The sequence below is a fragment of the Salmo trutta genome, unplaced genomic scaffold, assembly GCF_901001165.1.
Source record: "Salmo trutta unplaced genomic scaffold, fSalTru1.1, whole genome shotgun sequence".
Taxonomy (NCBI): Eukaryota; Metazoa; Chordata; class Actinopteri; order Salmoniformes; family Salmonidae; genus Salmo; species Salmo trutta.
Window position 1 is genome coordinate 1 of NW_021822528.1, and position 22,146 is coordinate 22,146.

Genomic DNA, 22,146 nt, shown 5'->3' on the forward strand with positions numbered 1-22,146 from the left:
TTTGACATCTGACACAGCGGCTGGATTAACAAGAAGTTAAGCTTTTAACTGATGTATGACACTTGTATTTTCATGAATGTTAAATATGACTATTTCTGTCATTTGAATTTCACGCTCTGCAATTTCCCCCGGAAGGTGTCGAGATGGGACGCTAGTGTCCCACTGATCCGCAAGAAGTTTTAATAGACAGCATGCCAGGGCGGATTGCAGAGGTCTTGAAAAAGAAGGGTCAACACTGCAAATATTGACTCTTTGCATCAACTTCATGTAATTGTCAATAAAAGCATTTGACACTTATGAAATGCTTGTAATTACACTTCAGTTTTCCATAGTAACATCTGACAAAAATATCTAAAGACACTGAAGCAACAAACTTTGTGGAAATTAATATTTGTGCTTTCTCAAAACTTTTGGCCACGACTGTACACACGCCTGATATCAGCTGACAGTAGGGTAGGGCTGGTCCTGTATGGGACTGTACCCAAATCCTACCCACGCAGACTAACCCCAGACTCTAACCTCAGACTCTAACCCCAGACATGAGTCAGCTAATTACACCAGTAACTCCCACTCTCAGACACTCCAGGGCTCTGTCCAAATAGAACCCTCACTCTCAGTCACTCCAGGGCTCTGTCCAAATAGAACCCTCACTCTCAGTCACTCCAGGGCTCTGTCCCAAATAGAACCCTCACTCTCAGTCACTCCAGAGCTCTGTCCCAAATAGAACCCTCACTCTCAGTCACTCCAGAGCTCTGTCCCAAATAGAACCCTCACTCTCAGTCACTCCAAGGCTCTGTCCCAAATAGAACCCTCACTCTCAGACACTCCAGGGCTCTGTCCTCACTCTGTCACTCCAGGGCTCTGTCCTCACTCTCAGTCACTCCAGGGATCTGTTCTCACTCTGTTACTCCAGGGCTCTGTCCTCACTCTCAGTCACTCCAAGGATCTGTTCTCACTCTCAGTTACTCCAGGGCTCTGTCCTCACTCTGTCACTCCAGGGATCTGTCCTCACTCTCAGTCACTCCAGGGCTCTGTCCTCACTCTCAGTCACTCCAGGGATCTGTTCTCACTCTGTTACTCCAGGGCTCTGTCCTCACTCTCAGTCACTCCAAGGATCTGTTCTCACTCTCAGTTACTCCAGGGCTCTGTCCTCACTCTGTCACTCCAGGGATCTGTCCTCACTCTCAGTCACTCCAGGGCTCTGTCCTCACTCAGTTACTCCAGGGATCTGTTCTCACTCTCAGTCACTCCAGGGCTCTGTCCCAAATGGAACCTTATTCACTATAATGCTCTACTTTTACAATACTGACTGTCATTATAACTACATAATTACAGTGTTGTTAAGGGAACGAGTGTGTGTGTGTGTGTGTGTGTGTGTGTGTGTGTGTGTGTGTGTGTGTGTGTGTGTGTGTGTGTGAACTCTGGGTGTCAGCAGAAGCACTAAGATCTGTCTCACTGTCCAACACTTTGTCTGCGTATGTCTCATATGCACACACAGAGAGAGGGACACACACACACACACACACACACACACACACACACACACACACAAACAGGGTTATGATCGATATCAGTGAAAGGTCCTTGTTGTTCTACTCTGAGCCTAATCAGGCTGAGCCACTAAGAAGCATGCAGTGTCTGTGTGTGTGTGTTGCAGTGTGTGTGTGTCTGTGTGGAACAGAGCTGCTGTTGTCTAGGGAAAACAACAGGGTCATTTTACGTAACAACGCTTTAATCTCCTAGTTACCTTTTTACTGCTCTGTGTTCTGATTATCTACGACCGGTTCTGTCTGGCTGGGGCTGCCCTCTCTCTGTGTGTACAGGGCTGGTCTTGCACCGTGTGTATGAATATACAATGTGTTCTGTGTGTGTGGTGTGGCCAGTGGGTAACTTGAGGACACTCTGAGAGAACAGTAATAACCCGTGTGTGGGGTGTCTGTCTGAACATGTCTATTTTTTTTACACTGTCTCTATGCACACTGACAGGACTCTACACACGGACAGGACTCTACACACGGACAGGACTCTACACACGGACAGGACTCTACACACGGACAGGACTCTACACACTGACAGGACTCTACACACTGACAGGATTCTACACACTGACAGGACTCTACACACTGACAGGACTCTAAACACGGACAGGACTCTACACACGGACAGGACTCTACACACGGACAGTACTCTACACACTGTCAGGACTCTACACACTGAGAGGACTCTACACACTGACAGGACTCTACACACTGACAGGGCTCTACACACTGACGGGACTCTACACACTGACAGGACTCTACACACTGACAGGACTCTACACACTGACAGGACTCTACACACTGACAGGATTCTACACACTGACAGGACCCTACACGCTGACAGGACTCTACACGCTGACAGGACTCTACATGCTGACAGGACTCTACACGCTGACAGGACTCTACATGCTGACAGGACTCTACACACTGACAGGACCCTACACACTGACAGGACTCTACACACGGACAGGACTCTACACACGGCCAGGACTCTACACACTGACACACTGACAGGACTCTACACACTGACAGGACTCTACACGCTGTCAGGACTCTACACGCTGACAGGACTCTACACACTGACAGGACTCTACACACTGACAGGACTCTACACACTGACACGACTCTACACGCTGACAGGACTCTACACACTGACACGACTCTACACACTGACAGGACTCTACACACTGACAGGACTCTACACACTGACAGGACTCTACACACTGACAGGACTCTACACACTGACAGGACCCTACACACTGACAGGGACTCTACACACTGACAGGACTCTACACACTGACAGGACTCTACACACTGACAGGACTCTACACACTGACAGGACTCTACACACTGACAGGACCCTACACACTGACAGGACTCTACACACTGACAGGACTCTACACACTGACAGGATTCTACACACTGACAGGACTCTACACACTATATACAATATACAATGTGAGCAAATGAGGTGCGATAAGGGAGGTAAAGGCAAAAAAGGCCATGGTGGCAAAGTAAATACGATATAGCAATTAAAACACTGGAATGGTAGATTTGTAGTGGAAGAAAGTGCAAAGTAGAAATAGAAATAATGGGGTGCAAAGGAGCAAAATAAATAAATAAATTAATAAATACAGTAGGGGAAGAGGTAGTTGTTTGGGCTAAATTATAGATGGGCTATGTACAGGTGCAGTGATCTGTGAGCTGCTCTGACAGCTGGTGCTTAAAGCTAGTGAGGGAGATAAGCGTTTCCAGTTTCAGAGATTTTTGTAGTTCGTTTCAGTCATTGGCAGCAGAGAACTGGAAAGCGAGGCGGCCGAAGGAGGAATTGGCTTTGGGGGTGACCAGAGAGATATACCTGCTGGATTTCGTGCTACAGGTGGGTGCTGCTATGGTGACCGGCGAGCTGAGATAAAGGGGGACTTTACCTAGCAGGGTCTTGTAGATGACCTGGAGCCAATGTGTTTGGTGACGATTATGAAGCGAGGGCCAGCCAACGAGAGCGTACAGGTCGCAGTGGTGGGTAGTATATGAGGCTTTGGTGACAAAACAGATAGCACTGTGATAGACCTCATCCAATTTATTGAGTAGGGTATTGGAGGCTATTTTGTAAATGACATCGCCAAAGTCGAGGATCAGTAGGATGGTCAGTTTTACGAGGGTATGTTTGGCAGCATGAGTGAAGGATGCTTTGTTGCGAAATAGGAAGCCAATTCTAGACTTAACTTTGGATTGGAGATGTTTGATGTGAGTCTGGAAGGAGAGTTTACAGTCTAACCAGACACCTAGGTATTTGTAGTTGTCCACATATTCTAAGTCAGAACCGTCCAGAGTAGTGATGCTGGACGGGCGGGCAGGTGCATGCAGCGATCGGTTGAAGAGCATGCATTTAGTTTTACTTGTATTTAAGAGCAGTTGGAGGCCACGGAAGGAGAGTTGTATGGCATTGAAGCTCGTCTGGAGGGTTGTTAACACAGTGTCCAAAGAAGGGCCAGAAGTATACAGAATGGTGTCGTCTGCGTAGAGGTGTATCAGAGACTCACCAGCAGCAAGAGCGACATCATTGATGTATACAGAGAAAAGAGTTGGCCCAAGAATTGAACCCTGTGGTACCCCCATAGAGACTGCCAGTGGTCCGGACAACAGGCCCTCCGATTTGACACACTGAACTCTATCAGAGTAGTTGGTGAACCAGGCGAGGCAGTCATTTGAGAAACCAACCAACAATATAGCTTCTTACTTTCTCCTGTTATTATTTTTATTCTACCTTGTTATTTTTAGTACTACATTGTTGGTGTCAGAGTTAGTAAGAAAAAGGCATTTGACTGTACTTGTGCAGGTGATGTTAAAACTTCAACTTGTATGGTTGAATGTGTACTGTGTATATGAGGCTGTGTCAGAGTGGCTGGTGCAACATTCACTAACCAGCTTCCCATTGTCCTCCCCCTCTCCTTAACCCTCCTCTCTCTCTCCTTAACCCTCCTCTCTCTCTCCTTACCCCTCCTCTCTCTCTCCTTACCCCTCCTCTCTCTCTCTCCTTACCCCCCCCTCTCTCTCCCCTTACCCCCCTCTCTCCTTACCCCTCCTCTCTCTCTCCTTACCCCCCTCTCTCTCCCCTTAGCCCCCCTCTCTCCTTACCCCTCCTCTCATCCCCCCCTCTCCTTACCCCTCCCCTCTCTCTCTCCTTACCCCCCCTCTCTCTCTCCTTACCCCCCTCTCTCTCCTTACCCCCCCTCTCTCTCTCCTTACCCCCCCTCTCTCCTCTCCTTACCCCCCCCTCTCTCTCTCCTTACCCCCCTCTCGCTCTCCTTACCCCCCTCTCTCTCTCTCCTTACCCCCCCTCTCTCTCTCTCCTTACCCCCCTCTCTCTCTCTCTCCTTACCCCTCCTCTCATCCCCCCTCTCCTTGCCCCCTCCTCTCTCTCTCTCTCCTTACCCTTCCTCTCTCTCTCCTTACCCCCCCTCTCTCTCTCCTTACCCCCCCTCTCTCTCTCTCTCCTTACCCCTCTCTCTCTCTCTCCTTACCCTCTCTCTCTCTCCTTACCCCCCCTCTCTCTCTCTCTCTCTCTCCTTACCCTCTCTCTCTCTCCTTACCCTCTCTCTCTCTCCTTACCCCCCTCTCTCTCTCTCTCCTTACCCTCTCTCTCTCTCTCTCCTTACCCCCCCTCTCTCTCTCTCTCCTTACCCTCTCTCTCTCTCTCCTTACCCCCCTCTCTCTCTCTCTCTCCTTACCCCCCCTCTCTCTCTCCTTACCCCCCCTCTCTCTTTCTCCTTACCCCCCCTCTCTCTCTCTCCTTACCCCCCCTCTCTCTCTCCTTACCCCCCTCTCTCTCTCCTTACCCCCCCTCTCTCTTACCCCCCCTCTCTCTTTCTCCTTACCCCCCTCTCTCTCTCTCCTTACCCCCCCTCTATCTCCATTCTACTCCCCCCTCCATTGTCCTCCCCACTCATTTCCCCCCCATCTCCATTCTCCTCCCCCCTCTCCATTCTACTCCTCCCCCCCTCCATTCTCCTCCCCCCCTCTCTCCATTCTACTCCTCCCCCCTCCTTCTCCCCGCTCTCTCCATTCTCCCTCTATACTCCTCAATCTCAATTCTATACTCCTCGTCACCTTCTCAAACCCCATTTCTGATCCAATTGGTTTTGAGGAGACGAGGAGAGAGGACGTGAGGAGAATGAGATCTTCACAAAGACTGGTCACTAACCCCCCTCTCTTACCCATCCTCATCCTCCACTTCTCCCTCTCCTGTGCCAGATGGATTGAACAGTATCTACTGTTAGTGAAGAGGTCAGACAGTCCTTCCCCTCCCCCTTTCAACTCTCCATCTTTAACCTCCATTAGAAAATGGACATCTCAAAACAAAAACAAAAGTAAAACTTTAAAAAATAATCAGAACAAAGAGACTGAGGTTTGGTCATTGAGATAAACACCTAGTTCATCTTCTCTTTATTCCTACAGCTGTACAGAGCTCTCTCTCTCTCTCTCACACACACAGTCATCATTAGAAAATATACAAACTACAAATGAAACGTTTAGGTCTACATCGCGACGCATTGGATATAACAAAACACTGATAATACAGTGGTATGATATAAAAAAATGATATCATTCATCATCTTCCTCCTCCTCTTCATCGCTGATGACGTATTTCTTTGCCTTCTTGGGTTCCACCTCCTCCTCGTCATCCTCCTCAGCCTTCCTCTTCCCTGAACTCTCCCCTTCCTACAGAGAGAAGAGAGAGGGGGGAGAAAGAGGGAGGGGGGAGAGAGACAGGAAAAATGTGATTTGACTCACTTCAGATCTGCCTCAAAGTGCTTTTTACCTGAACTAGATTCCTATATGTAGTGATTCACACTGTCTTCTGCTGGTAGATCATAGGACTGCACCCTCTGTCACAACTCATCTCTCCATTCTCTCACTGTACTAACACCTGTGTGTGTGTGTGTGTGTGTGTGTGTGTGTGTGTGTGTGTGTGTGTGTGTGTGTGTGTCTCACCTCATCAGAGTCTAGTTTCTTGGCCTTGAGCAGTCTCTGGGCTTTATCATCATCAGAACCCTCATCACTGTCAGACGAGTAGATCCTAGCACGCTCCTCTATATGGAGGGAGGAGAGGGACGGAAGAGAGGAGGGGGACGGAGCAGAGGAGGAGAGGACGGAGCAGAGGAGGGGAGGACGGAGCAGAGGAGGGGGGGACGGAGCAGAGGAGGGGGGGACGGAGCAGAGGAGGAGGGGACGGAGCAGAGGAGGGGGACGGAGCAGAGGAGGGGGGGACGGAGCAGAGGAGGAGGGGACGGAGCAGAGGAGGAGGGGACGGAGCAGAGGAGGGGGACGGAGCAGAGGAGGGGGGGACGGAGCAGAGGAGGAGGGGACGGAGCAGAGGAGGGGACGGAGCAGAGGAGGAGGGGGACGGAGCAGAGGAGGGGGGGACGGAGCAGAGGAGGAGGGGACGGAGCAGAGGAAGAGGGGACGGCGCAGGGGAGGAGGGGACGGAGCAGAGGAGGGGGGGACGGAGCAGAGGAGGGGGGGACGGAGCAGAGGAGGGGGGGACGGAGCAGAGGGAGGGGGGGGACGGAGCAGAGGAGGGGGACGGAGCAGAGGAGGGGGACGAAGTAGAGGAGGGGGGGACGGAGCAGAGGAGGGGACGGAGCAGAGGAGGAGGGGGACGGAGCAGAGGAGGGGGGTGGACGGAGCAGAGGAGGAGGGGACGGAGCAGAGGGAAGAGGGGCGGCGCAGGGGAGGAGGGGACGGAGCAGAGGAGGAGGGGACGGAGCAGAGGAGGGGGGGACGGAGCAGAGGAGGGGGGGACGGAGCAGAGGAGGGGGGCGGAGCAGAGGAGGGGGGCGGAGCAGAGGAGGGGGACGGAGCAGAGGAGGGGGACGGAGCAGAGGAGGGGGACGGAGCAGAGGAGGGGGACGGAGCAGAGGAGGGGGACGGAAGAGAGGAGGGGGACGGAAGAGAGGAGGGGGAGACGGTGTAGAGAAAGGGAGAGAACGCATTAACATGAGCAAATACAAACACTTTCGCTGTCTCCTCAGCCCTTGTATTTGACCTGGATGTGTCTCTGTTTAGATATGGTGTGTGTCCTCACCCCTCAGTCCTCCTCCTCCTCCTCCTCCTTTGTATTTGCTCTTGATGGCGGCCAGGCTGACCGACTCGTCCCCCTCCTCATCGTCGTCATAGCGATCAGGCTCCAGGTAACCGGCGCTCAGACCTCGTTGGTGCTGCTTCTCTCTCATCCGCCGCTGTTGGCCCTCACGGCGGATAGACGCACGCAGACGCTCCTCCTCTTTCTGTAGGGGGAGGGAGAGAGGAAGGGAGGAGCAGGAGGAGAGACGGGTCAACATTTTAACCCCTCAAATGAGAAGGTGTCGTCCTGTCTATTTGAAATGTTCTGAGAAAACATAGGAGACTGTAAATCAGCAATAGAAGCCCAGTCAGTGCTTCTAGTAACAACAGAAAGTCTGTCTCGTCTACAGACTAGTTATTATACTGAACAAAAATATAAAACGCAACATGTAAAGTGTTGGTCCCATGTTTTTAATGAGCTGATATAAATGATTAAAGAAATGTTCCATAAGCACAAAAAGCTTATTTCGCTCAAATGTTGTCCACAAATTTGTTTACATCCCTGTTAGTGAGAATTTCTCCTTTGCCAAGATAATCCATCAAACTGACAAGTGTGGAATATCAAGAAGCTGATTAAACAGCATGATCATTACTCAGGTGCACCTTGTGCTGGGGCCAATAAAAGGCCACTCTAAAATGTGCAGTTTTGTCACACAACACAATGCCACAGATGTCTCAAGTTTTGAGGGATCGGGCAATAGGCATGCTGACTGCAGGAATGTCCAGATAACTTTATGTTCATTTCTCTACCATAAAGCACCTCCGTAACATCGTTTTAGAGAATTCTGAGATCAGCCACCCGGACAGCTGATGAAACTGTGGGATCATCTGAGACCAGCCACCCGGACAGCTGATGAAACTGTGGGATCATCTGAGACCAGCCACCCAGACAGCTGATGAAACTGTGGGATCATCTGAGACCAGCCACCCAGACAGCTGATGAAACTGTGGGATCATCTGAGATCAGCCACCCGGACAGCTGATGAAACTGTGGGATCATCTGAGATCAGCCACCCAGACAGCTGATTAAACTGTGGGTTTGCACAACTGAAGAATTTCTGCACAAACTGTCAGAAACCATCTCAGGGAAGCTCATCTGTGTGCTCGTCGTCCTCACCAGGGTCTTGACCTGACTGCAGTTCTGTGTTGTAACCAACTTCAGTGGGTAAATACTCACCTTTGATGGCAACAGGCACACTGGAGAAGTTTCAACTGTACCGGGCAGAAGGCGTTGTGTGGGCGAGCGTTGTCAACGTTATGAACAGAGTGCCCCATGATGGCGGTGGGGTTATGGTATGGGCAGGCATGAGTTACAGACAACGAACCTAATTGCATTTTATCAATGGAAATTTGAATGCACAGAGATACTGTGACCAGATCCTGAGGCCCATTGTCATGCCATTCATCCACTGCCATCACCTCATGTTTCAGCATGATAAAGCACTGCCCCATGTTGCAAGGATCTGTACACAATTCCTGGAAGCTGAAAATGTCCCAGTTCTTCCATGGCCTGCATACTCACCAGACATGTCACCCATTGAGCATGTTTGGGATGCTCTGGATCAACGTATAGAACAGCGTGTTCCAGTTCCCGCCAATATCCAGCAACTCTGCACAGCCATTGAAGAGGATTGGGACAACATTCCACAGGCCACAATCAACAGCCGGATCAACTCTATGTGAAGGAGATGTGTCACGCTGCATGAGGCTAATGGTGGTCACACCAGATACTGACTGGTTTTCTTTATCTAAGGTATCTGTGAACAACAGATGCATATCTGTATTCCCAGTCATGTCAAATCCATAGATCAAGGCCTAATGAATGTATTTTCATTGACTGATTTATTTATATGAACTGTAACTCAGTAAAATCTTTTAAATGGTTGCATTTTTGCGTTAATATTTTTGTTGAGTGTAGTTCTGCCAACATTACACCCCACATCTCTTAACCTTATTACATGACATCCTATATGAACCACACAGTCCGGTGTGTGTTACCTTGATCATCTCGTTGCGTTGAGACTCAGGGTCTCGTCCAGCCATGGGCAGTATTCTAATCTTCTGGGTCTTAGAGCAGCGGTCAGCCAGAGAGAGGGTCATCTTCCTGTGGGTGGCGCTGTCTGTTGAGTGGGGTCTGGAGAGAGAACACACAATAATAGCTTTATATCTCAAATCAGATATTCATGTTTATTCCTTCAGACTGAAAGAGGAACAGACTCTCAGAATTCTGTACTAAAACAAGTCCCGTTCTATTCTAATAACGTACAAAAACAAGTCCCGTTCTATTCTAATAACGTACAAAAACAAGTCCCGTTCTATTCTAATAACGTACAAAAACAAGTCCCGTTCTATTCTAATAACGTACAAAAACAAGTCCCGTTCTATTCTAATAACGTACAAAAACAAGTCCCGTTCTATTCTAATAACGTACAAAAACAAGTCCCGTTCTATTCTAGTACTGTACCAAAACAAGTCCCGTTCTATTCTAGTACTGTACCAAAACAAGTCCCGTTCTATTCTAATACTGTACCAAAACAAGTCCCGTTCTATTCTAATACTGTACCAAAAACAAGTCCCGTTCTATTCTAATACTGTACCAAAACAAGTCCCGTTCTATTCTAATACTGTACCAAAACAAGTCCCGTTCTATTCTAATACTGTACCAAAACAAGTCCCGTTCTATTCTAATACTGTACCAAAACAAGTCCCGTTCTATTCTAATACTGTACCAAAACAAGTCCCGTTCTATTCTAATACTGTACCAAAACAAGTCCCGTTCTATTCTAATACTGTACCAAAACAAGTCCCGTTCTATTCTAATACTGTACCAAAACAAGTCCCATTCTATTCTAATACTGTACCAAAACAAGTCCCGTTCTATTCTAATACTGTACCAAACAAGTCCCGTTCTATTCTAATACTGTACCAAAACAAGTCCCGTTCTATTCTAATACTGTACCAAAACAAGTCCCGTTCTATTCTAATACTGTACCAAAACAAGTCCCGTTCTATTCTAATACTGTACCAAAACAAGTCCCGTTCTATTCGAATACTGTACCAAAACAAGTCCCGTTCTATTCTAATACTGTACCAAAACAAGTCCCGTTCTATTCTAATACTGTACCAAAACAAGTCCCGTTCTATTCTAATACTGTACCAAAACAAGTCCCGTTCTATTCTAATACTGTACCAAAACAAGTCCCATTCTATTCTAATAACGTACCAAAAGAAGTCCCGTTCTATTCTAATAACGTACCAAAACAAGTCCCGTTCTATTCTAATACTGTACCAAAACAAGTCCCGTTCTATTCTAATATTTCCATTTCCATTTTAGTCATTTAGCAGACGCTCTTATCCAGAGCAACTTACAGTAGTGAATGCATAAATTTTTTTCCATACTGGTCCCCCATGGGAATCGAACCTACAACCCTTGCGTTGCAAACACCATGCTCTACCAACTGAGCCACACGATTTCCAAAACAAGCCCGTTCTATTCTAATACTTTTACTGTAAGCAGCTTGGCTAAAGGTAGACAGTAACCCACTCTGTTCTGATCTCTCAGATAAGACGTGTTTGGACGGAGCTCAGCTTAGATACTGTGTTGTTGTTCACTATTCCATCTGGACGGAGCTCAGCTTAGATACTGTGTTGTTGTTCACTATTCCATCTGGATGGAGCTCAGCTTAGATACTGTGTTGTTGTTGTTCACTATTCCATCTGGACGGAGCTCAGCTTAGATACTGTGTTGTTGTTGTTCACTATTCCATCTGGACGGAGCTCAGCTTAGATACTGTTGTTGTTGTTGTTCACTATTCCATCTGGACGGAGCTCAGCTTAGATACTGTGTTGTTGTTGTTCACTATTCCATCTGGACGGAGCTCAGCTTAGATACTGTGTTGTTGTTGTTCACTATTCCATCTGGACGGAGCTCAGCTTAGATACTGTGTTGTTGTTCACTATTCCATCTGGACGGAGCTCAGCTTAGATACTGTGTTGTTCACTATTCCATCTGGACGGAGCTCAGCTTAGATACTGTGTTGTTGTTCACTATTCCATCTGGACGGAGCTTAGCTTAGATACTGTGTTGTTATTCACTATTCCATCTGGACGGAGCTCAGCTTAGATACTGTGTTGTTATTCACTAGTCCATCTGGACGGAGCTCAGCTTAGATACTGTGTTGTTGTTCACTAGTCCATCTGGACGGAGCTCAGCTTAGATACTGTGTTGTTGTTCACTATTCCATCTGGACGGAGCTCAGCTTAGATACTGTGTTGTTGTTCACTATTCCATCTGGACGGAGCTCAGCTTAGATACTGTGTTGTTGTTCACTATTCCATCTGGACGGAACTCAGCTTAGATACTGTGTTGTTCACTATTCCATCTGGACGGAGCTCAGCTTAGATACTGTGTTGTTCACTATTCCATCTGGACGGAGCTCAGCTTAGATACTGTGTTGTTGTCACTAGTCCATCTGGACGGAGCTCAGCTTAGATACTGTGTTGTTGTTCACTATTCCATCTGGACGGAGCTCAGCTTAGATACTGTGTTGTTATTCACTATTCCATCTGGACGGAGCTCAGCTTAGATACTGTGTTGTTATTCACTATTCCATCTGGACGGAGCTCAGCTTAGACACTGTGTTGTTATTCACTATTCCATCTGGACGGAGCTCAGCTTAGACACTGTGTTGTTATTCACTATTCCATCTGGACGGAGCTCAGCTTAGATACTGTGTTGTTCACTAGTCCATCTGGACGGAAGGTGTTCCTGTATCGGTGCATGATGCCTTTCAGAGCTTTGGGTTGGGGCTCAGACAAAGGGCAAGGTGTGTGTGTGTGTGTGTGTATAGACAGTGTTACCTGAAGGTGAGTTTGGTCTTGAACACAGCCTGTCCCTGTAGTCCAGTCCCTTGTCTGATGAACAGGTGGTTGTGGTCTCCTTGTAGAGGAGCTTTATACACATCAAACACCTCGTTACCCAGGTGGAGAGACATGCTGTGGAGACAGAACACATCAAACACCTCGTTACCCAGGTGGAGAGACATGCTGTGGAGACAGAACACATCAAACACCTCGTTACCCAGGTGGAGAGACATGCTGTGGAGACAGAACACATCAAACACCTCGTTACCCAGGTGGAGAGACATGCTGTGGAGACAGAACACATCCACAGATACATACACACGTAAACACACATTTCCCATGGTCAAATCAATGTATTAATAATTCATTCAAGCACAATCATCAGGAGTCCAGCGTTACTCCTCTTCATCAGGAGTCCAGTGTTACTCCTCTTCATCAGGAGTCCAGTGTTACTCCTCTTCATCAGGAGTCCAGGGTTACTCCTCTTCATCAGGAGTCCAGCGTTACTCCTCTTCATCAGGAGTCCAGCGTTACTCCTCTTCATCAGGAGTCCAGTGTTACTCCTCTTCATCAGCTGTCCAGCGTTACTCCTCTTCATCAGGAGTCCAGCGTTACTCCTCTTCATCAGCTGTCCAGCGTTACTCCTCTTCATCAGGAGTCCAGTGTTACTCCTCTTCATCAGGAGTCCAGTGTTACTCCTCTTCATCAGGAGTCCAGTGTTACTCCTCTTCATCAGCTGTCCAGCGTTACTCCTCTTCATCAGCTGTCCAGTGTTACTCCTCTTCATCTAGCCCTCTGAGGATCTTGTGGTTGTGTGTGTGTGTGTGTGTGTGTGTGTGTGTATGCTGACCTGCCGTCAGACCACTTGACGATGCGGGCGTTACTCTCTCTGCTCTCGTTCCCCTCCTCGTCTTTCTTGGCTCTCCACCGGATAGTATTCTCCACCTGAACACAGAACACCGTCACATCACACACACACACAACACTGTCCCATCACACACAACACACAACACCGTCCCATCACACACAACACCGTCCCATCACACACACACACACACACACACAACACTGTCACACACAACACCGTCCCATCACACACAACACACACAACACCGTCCCATCACACACAACACCGTCCCATCACACACAACACACACAACACCGTCCCATCACACACAACACACACACACACAACACCGTCCCATCACACACAACACACACACACACACAACACCGTCCCATCACACACAACACTGTCACATCACACACACACAACACTGTCACATCACACACACACAACACTGTCACATCACACACAACACTGTCACATCACACACAACACTGTCACATCACACACAACACTGTCACATCACACACAACACTGTCACATCACACACACACAACACTGTCACATCACACACACAACACCGTCCCATCACACACAACACCGTCCCATCACACACACACAACACCGTCACATCACACACACACACACCACCGTCCCATCACACACACACACACCACCGTCCCATCACACACAACACACACACACACACACACAACACCGTCCCATCACACACAACACCGTCCCATCACACACAACACCGTCCCATCACACACAACACCGTCCCATCACACACAACACCGTCCCATCACACACACACACACACAACACTGTCACATCACACACACACACAACACTGTCACATCACACACACACACAACACTGTCACATCACACACACACAACACTGTCACATCACACACACAACACTGTCACATCACACACACACACACAACACTGTCACATCACTGTCACATCACGCACACAACACTGTCACATCACACACACACAACACTGTCACATCACTGTCACATCACACACACAACACCGTCCCATCACACACGGTGCAGGAACTGAGCACACACACCTTCAGTTTGAGCCTGGTCCGTCCCTCTTCATCCAACATCTCCTCATCCTCAAACTCATCTTCATAGTACTGGGAGTCAAAGGGTCTGAACAGAGAGGAACACACACATCACATCATACACACAGTTCAGAGTGAAGACACTGCTTCTACCTATCCAGACCCTTCAGATCTGAAAACATGGAATGGTCAGGGTCAGGGAGGGGGGGACAGGAAGTGAACTGGGACCAGCTGGGGTGAGTCTAACCTGGGCTCAACAGAGAGGAAGTTGGGTAGTTTGACGAAGTAGAGGTCTGATCCTAGATCAGTGCTGACTTTAGGAATCTCCACCTCGATACGAGTCTCTGGGACGGGCTCCTCCTCAGCCTGCTCCCCTTCCATACCATCCTCTTGGTCCTGGGGAGAGAAACACACACAGACATGCTTCATTATTAGTTCTCTAACATGCAGAGGTAAAGTATGTGTCACCAGGGGTTGTCCTGGAGTGGGGGGGTAAAGTATGTCTCACCAGGGGTTGTCCTGGGGTGGGGGGGTAAAGTATGTCTCACCAGGGGTTGTCCTGGGGTGGGGGGGTAAAGTATGTCCTCACCAGGGGTTGTCCTGGAGTGGGGGGGGTAAAGTATGTCTCACCAGGGGTTGTCCTGGAGTGGGGGGTAAAGTATGTCTCACCAGGGGTTGTCCTGGAGTGGGGGGGTTAAAGTATGTCTCACCAGGGGTTGTCCTGGAGTGGGGGGTAAAGTATGTCTCACCAGGGGTTGTCCTGGAGTGGAGTGGGGGGTAAAGTATGTCTCCACCAGGGGTTGTCCTGGAGTGGGGGGTAAAGTATGGTCTCACCAGGGGTTGTCCTGGAGTGGGGGGGTAAAGTATGGTCTCACCAGGGGTTTGTCCTGGAGTGGGGGGGTAAGTATGTCTCACCAGGGGTTGTCCTGGAGTGGGGGGGGGTAAAGTATGTCTCACCAGGGGTTGTCCTGGAGTGGGGGGGTAAGTATGTCTCACCAGGGGTTGTCCTGGAGTGGGGGGGTAAAGTATGTCTCACCAGGGGTTGTCCTGGAGTGGGGGGTAAAGTATGTCTCACCAGGGGTTGTCCTGGAGGGGGGGTAAAGTATGTCTCACCAGGGGTTGTCCTGGAGTGGGGGGGGGTAAAGTATGTCTCACCAGGGGTTATCCTGGAGTGGGGGGGGGGGGTAAAGTATGTCTCACCAGGGGTTGTCCTGGAGTGGGGGGGGAGGTAAAGTATGTCTCACCAGGGGTTGTCCTGGAGTGGAGGGGGGGGTAAAGTATGTATCACCAGGGGTTGTCCGGAGTGGAGGGGGGGGTAAAGTATGTATCACCAGGGGTTATCCTGGAGTGGGGGGGGAAAGTATGTCTCACCAGGGGTTGTCCTGGAGTGGGGGGGTAAAGTATGTGTCACCAGGGGTTGTCCTGGAGTGGGGGGGGGTAAAGTATGTCTCACCAGGGGTTGTCCTGGAGTGGGGGGTAAAGTATGTGTCACCAGGGGTTGTCCTGGAGTGGGGGGGTAAAGTATGTCTCACCAGGGTTGTCCTGGAGTGGGGGGTAAAGTATGTCTCACCAGGGGTTGTCCTGGAGTGGGGGGTAAAGTATGTCTCACCAGGGGTTGTCCTGGAGTGGGGGGGTAAAGTATGTCTCACCAGGGGTTGTCCTGGAGTGGAGTGGGGGGTAAAGTATGTGTCACCAGGGGTTGTCCTGGAGTGGAGTGGGGGGTAAAGTATGTCTCACCAGGGGTTGTCCTGGAGTGGGGGGGTAAAGTATGTCTCACCAGGGGTTGTCCTGGAGTGGGGGGGTAAAGTATGTCTCACCAGGGGTTGTCCTGGAGTGGGGGGTAAAGTATGTCTCACCAGGGGTTGTCCTGGAGTGGGGGGGTAAAGTATGTGTCACCAGGGGTTGTCCTGGATTGGGGGGGTAAAGTATGTCTCACCAGGGGTTGTCCTGGAGTGGGGGGGTAAAGTGTCTCACCAGGGGTTGTCCTGGAGTGGGGGGTAAAGTATGTCACCAGGGGTTGTCCTGGAGTGGGGGGTAAAGTATGTCTCACCAGGGTGTTGTCTGGAGTGGGGGGGTAAAGTATGTCTCACAGGGGTTGTCCTGGAGTGGGGGGGTAAAGTATGTCTCAACCAGGGGTTGTCCTGGAGTGGGGGGGGTAAAGTATGTCTCACCAGGGGTTGTCCTGGAGTGGGGGGGTAAAGTATGTCTCACCAGGGGTTGTCCTGGAGTGGGGGGTTTCTCAGCATCACTGTCTGATGAGATGTCGTCTGCCTCTCCAAACAGGTCGTCTGCTGCTGGCTTCTTACCTGAGGAAGAGATAGAGAGATGAGTCCTGACCCCTAACCTTTGACAGGTAGGAGTTGAACATGGAGGGATTATACCCTGACTCCCCCGCCTCCTTCTCAAAGTGCATCGGAGTAGGCTTGGGTGGTATCCAGACTGTCATACCGACCTTGTGCCATCCTGGGATATTCAGTAATACCGGCACAGAACACAAGGGGCGCCATTATCACACCCCACTAAGCCTCTGCAATATGGAGGTTACCAATGCTAATAAGCACATGTGAAATCCCATAGTGAATGCTAGCTAAATGCTAACGAGCGCATTGCGGACATTTTATAGTCTCTGACAAACTATTTGCAGAACAGACATCTCAGCTCATAACGTTATAAAAGTAACTCAAAAATGCTACATGCACAAAACAAATACTAGACAGCAAGGGGGATTCTCCTGATCCAGGAGGGGATTCTCTGCTGTTACCAAGCAACGCTTGATTTTGGAAGAAAATAACCACTTAGCTAGATACCTAGCTACTAAATTAGCAAACCAAATGCACAACTGCAGAGCATTTAGCACCTTTTAGACAGTCCACTTAATAGTGATGAGATATTTAGCTATCAAATGTGTGTAACTACATTTCCTGGCTCATGATGCACAACAGTGAGTGACTCAAGGCTCCGGTCTCACCACATAACTGGGGACTACCGATAAGCTTCATAATGTAAAATAATGTGACAGGAGATAAAGCAGATCACCAAACGTATTGCACAAGTTGACTGCAGGTACTGTATTTCATAACATAAAAAGTAGCTACAAATATTCTAATTGATTAAATAAATGAGATAGTTACAACGGTATTGCAAATCCATCTTGTGGCTATTTCCAAATACCCCAGTACACGGTATATATCAGGGTTCCTCAAATGGCGGCCCACAGGCCAAATGGTTTTTATTTGGCCCCCCAAGTTGAGCAATGTTATTTTTTTTAACATAAAAGACTAAATACACCAGGAAATCAGCTCCAAGTGATTTTAATTTTGGAAAATCAGTTCCAAAGTATTCCCATGCATTAGACATACAAATGTAAGCAGGTTTGAAATGATTATGTTTTAGTCAAATATTATATCTGTTTGAGATTTTTGTGGTCAATTTGCAGTCTACAAATGATTTGTAATTATGTTCCGGACCCCTGCCGGAAGACCCACTCAATATTTTTTTTTCCTAAAAACATTGGCCCGCGGCTGAATCTAGTTGATGATCCCTGGTATATATGATATATACTGGCCAAGCCTACACCGGGAGGAACCTTGGATCTTCTCCTCTAGTATGCGTTGAGGAGACCACATATAGGACTCTTCAGATAAGTTTTCCAGAATTCCCGGTTGGAAGACTCCCGGGTTCAGGCGGGGATAAGCAGGAAATCCGGAATCCTCCAACCAGGATTTCTGGAAAACCAAGGATTTTTGGGAAAGTTATTGTTGCAACCAGCCTTCAGATCTAGGTTTACCTTTTCCCTTTTTCTTGGCTCCAACGTCGCTGTCAGAGTCTGAGGCAGAAGCCGCCATCTTCTTCTTGGCTCCAACATCGCTGTCAGAGTCTGAGGCAGAAGCCGCCATCTTCTTCTTGGCTCCAACGTCGCTGTCAGAGTCTGAGGCAGACGCCGCCATCTTCTTCTTGGCTCCAACGTCGCTGTCAGAGTCTGAGGCAGACGCCATTTTCTTCTTGGCTCCAACATCGCTGTCAGAGTCTGAGGCAGACGCCATCTTCTTGTTCTTCCGTCCGACGAAGTCATCCTCGCTGTCACTGCCCTTCGCAGACTCTGAAGGACACACATCATTTAATTATTAGAATTCTCCTGTAGACTTCCAGTCATTGCTCAAACAAAGATTTAAGATCATTTTACTGGTTAATTGCACACAAGGTCCAATCGAAATGTTACTTCCCTTTTAACCCAACCCCCCTCTGAAAAGACACATATACACACAGTGCATTCTGAAAGTTTTCAGACCCCTTGACTTTTTACACATTTTGTTACGTTACAGTCTTATTCTAAAATTGATTAAATTATTTTGAAAGGATTGTATCGAGGTACAGATCTGGGGAAGGGTACCAAAAACATTTCTTAAGTATTTAAGGTCCCCAAGAACACAGTGGCCTCCATCATTCTTAAATGGAAGAAGTTTGGAACCACCAAGACTCTTCCTAGAGCTGGCCACCCGGACAAACTGAGCAGTCGGGGGAGAAGGGCCTTGGTCAGGGAGGTGACCAAGAACCCAATGGTCACTCTGGCAGAGCTCCAGAGTTCCTCTGTGGAGATTGGAGAACCTTCCATAAGGACAACCAACTCTACAGCACTTCACCAATCAGGCCCTTATGGTAGAGTAACCAGACAGAAGCCACTCCTCAGTAAAAGGCACATGACAGCCCACTTGGAGTTGGCCAAAAGGCACCTAAAGGACATTCAGACCATGAGAAACAATATTCTCTGGTTTGATGAAACCAAGATTGAACTCTTTGGCCTGAATGCCAAGTGTCCCGTCTGGATGAAACCTGTCATCATCCCTACGGTGAAGCATGGTGGTGGCAGCATCATGCTGTGGGGATGTCTTTCAGCGGCAGGGACTGGGAGACTAGTCAGGATCGAGGGAAAGATGAATGGAGCAAAGTACAGAGAATCCCTTGATGAAAACCTGCTCCAAAGTGCTCAGGACCTCAGCCTGGGGCGAAGGTTCACCTTCCAACAGGACAACGACCCTAAGCACACAGCCAAGACAACGCAGGAGTGACTTCGGGACAAGTCTCTGAATGTCTTTGAGGGGCCCAGCCAGAGCCCGGACTTGAACCCGATCCAACATCTCTGGAGAGACCTGAAAAAAGTGTGCAGCGATGCTCTCCTTCCAACCTGACAGAGCTTGATAGGATCTGCAGAGAACAATGGGAGAAACTCCCCAAATACAGGTGTGACAAGCTTGTAGCGTCATACCCAAGAAGACTCATGGCTGTAATTGCTGCTAACGGTGCTTCCACAAAGTACTGAGTAAAGGGTGTGAATACTTATGTAAATGTGATATTTCAGTTTTTGCTTTGTCATTATGGGATATTGCGCGTAGATTGATGACGGAAAATGATTTAATCCATTTTAGAATAAGGCTGTAACGTAACAAAATGTGGAAAAAGCCAAGGGGTCTGGATACTTTCAGAATGCACTGTATAGAGGTTTTTTAGAGGTAAGGGGGCTGCCAGACTGGGTTCCCAGGGAGCTGCTGTTGTGGGGGGGTAAGTGCCTTGTTCAAGGGCACAGCAGCAAACAATGGCATATAGGATGTGATACAACAATATCATATTGATAAAGCCTGATAGAGTAGCGGTACATTAATACAATAGTAAAGCAGATGTTGCTGAAGGTTGCAACAGTTTTCTTTTCAAACTTCAAGGCTGATCTAGTGAGTGGCTAGAGGAAGGTCCTTCAGACCACACACACACACACTTTCTTCAATACCTGACTTCTTCCTGCTCCTGTGCCCCGCCCCGCCCTCATCAGAAATCTCTCGCTCTTCGTCCGATTGGTGCCGCTTCTTCTCCTCCTCATCTTCTGATTGGTCACTCTTAGCCCCTCCTCCCCACTTTTCATCATCTGATTGGTTCTCCTTGCCTGACCCCTCCCCATCTGAGTGGGGGGTTCCGGGCCCTGAGCGGGGGGTGCCGGGCCCTGAGCGGGGGGTGCCGGGGTCTGACAGGGGGGTGCCGGGGTCTGACAGGGGGGTGCCGGGGTCTGACAGGGGGGTGCCGGGAACAGACTGGGGGGTGCCGGGAACAGATTGGGGGGCCGAGTGGGGGGTGCCGGGCGCCGAATGGGGGGTGCCGGGAGCCGAATGGTTTGTGCCGGGGTCGCTATGGATACTGGCGGGAAAACAAGTTATTATGCATTACGTACATTCCAATGAAATTTGTTTTCACTCAAAGTGCTTTTAATACCAGGTGAAAAAGCACTAGCCTATATAAAACCATTCCATAATCATTCCTCCTCACCTCTTCTCAGAGCGAGCACTGCCCCTCCCAGACCTGGGGCTCCCCGCCCCCGATACTGGACTGCCTGCCTCTGACCTTCGATCTCCATCTTCCTCCTCTTCCTCCCGGTGCCCTCTCTCCGACCCACTGTGCTGCTCCGCGTCTGACTGGTCATTGTCCTCGGGCTCCGAGTGCATGCTGGCGTCCGACTGGTTTCCTGAGTGTTCTGACAGGTTTGATTGGTTGTCGCTGTGTCGACTATGGCGTTCCTCTTCACTGTCATCCCCAAACAGCTCCTGGTTCATAGAGTTATACCATGTCATTATTGAGGCTAAGAGTGTTTCCTGTGTGTGTATGTACTGAAACAACTGGACCTCACCTTGGTGTTGGGCTTTCCCCCGTCTTGTCCATCATCATCTCTCCCGCTGTCGCTGCCGGAGGCGTTACTATGGGAACGGGACCTGGGCATCTCCGGCTCAGATTCAGAACCTGAACCAGAGCCAGACGCCACTGCTGAGACCACTGCGCACACACACACACACACACACACACACACACACTGTCATGTTAGCTTTCAGCAGAGGGGAAATGTACATGCATGTGAAATAAACACAAATACCAACGTTAGCTACGCACGTACGCCCTACGGAGAGCTTGGTTGGTTAGCTAGCTAACGTTAATGTGCTGGACCAAGTATGTACTGGCTATTTTGGTTCTGGTTAGGTTGTTGATGGATATTCTCAAAGGTCCTCTTTACTAACGTTAGCTACTTGTTAGCTACTTAACGTTAGCTTAGCTAGCTAGCATCAGCCAACCGGCCTTAGCTAGATCACATTAGCTAGCTTGCTAGCTGTAACTGCATGAAGCTATTCATCTAGCGTATCTTTAGACGTATTTAGCTAACTTTTCTGAACAGCATTTTGATGGCTAACTTCACCTCTTTGTTCGTTGTCACTGTCCCCATCACTCCCGAACAGTTCGTCCATGTCCGCCATTTCTTTGGTTGAAGACGAACCGGAAGTGATAGATTAGCGCTTTTGCAGATGTAGTTTCCCAGTTCAGCACCACACAGAAATGCACGATTAACTGCGTTGAGTCTCCACCTGGTGGCGGCAGATGAGCGCTATGAAATAAGGTGCATGTAAACATGCATCAGATTAATACGTTCATGGGAATCATTGTGTTATTTTATCATTTAACCCTTACCAAAAAGATTGCCGTTTTGAAACTGCAATAAAAGTGCAGTATCTGCAGTCGACTGTGGTATTTTGGACGCAGTAATTGCAGAATAACTGCAGTTATACAAATTGATGGAAAGAGGTGTTGGGGAAAAACATACATTATAAAATCCATATACACAAACAACAAGCGTGTGGTTAAAATTGACTTCTTTCCACAGGGCTG

General features: G+C 48.8%; 1 protein-coding gene across 2 annotated transcripts; it reads right to left on the reverse strand.

Moving 5' to 3' along the window:
- Window positions 1–5,947: 5,947 nt before the first annotated feature.
- LOC115182541 (RNA polymerase-associated protein LEO1) lies at window positions 5,948–21,784 on the reverse strand. 2 transcript variants are annotated; one of them, XM_029744097.1, is made up of 15 exons: window positions 21,680–21,784; window positions 21,122–21,264; window positions 20,764–21,038; window positions 20,234–20,634; window positions 18,402–18,553; window positions 18,242–18,248; window positions 16,666–16,760; window positions 14,702–14,850; window positions 14,458–14,542; window positions 13,378–13,472; window positions 12,525–12,659; window positions 9,663–9,798; window positions 7,627–7,828; window positions 6,534–6,631; window positions 5,948–6,260 (listed from the first exon to the last, which is right to left on the reverse strand). In XM_029744097.1, exons 1-15 carry the CDS (start codon window positions 21,735–21,737, stop codon window positions 6,144–6,146), a joined length of 2,148 nt encoding a protein of 715 aa, XP_029599957.1. In that variant the 5' UTR covers window positions 21,738–21,784; the 3' UTR covers window positions 5,948–6,143. The 2 variants fall into 2 exon arrangements, with proteins under 2 accessions (XP_029599957.1, XP_029599956.1); XM_029744096.1 differs by having other exon boundaries at window positions 18,242–18,553.
- Window positions 21,785–22,146: the final 362 nt, after the last annotated feature.

Excerpts from the sequence above, each read along its gene's own strand:
- LOC115182541 (XM_029744096.1), bottom strand. The coding sequence starts at position 21,737 with ATGGCGGACATGGACGAACTGTTCGGGAGTGATGGGGACAGTGACAAC. Across the intron at positions 14,543-14,701 it reads TTCCTCTCTGTTGAGCCCAG|ACCCTTTGACTCCCAGTACT; the intron begins GTTAGACTCACC and ends CTCTCTGTTCAG. Across the intron at positions 9,799-12,524 it reads AAGACCAAACTCACCTTCAG|ACCCCACTCAACAGACAGCG; the intron begins GTAACACTGTCT and ends TTCTCTCTCCAG.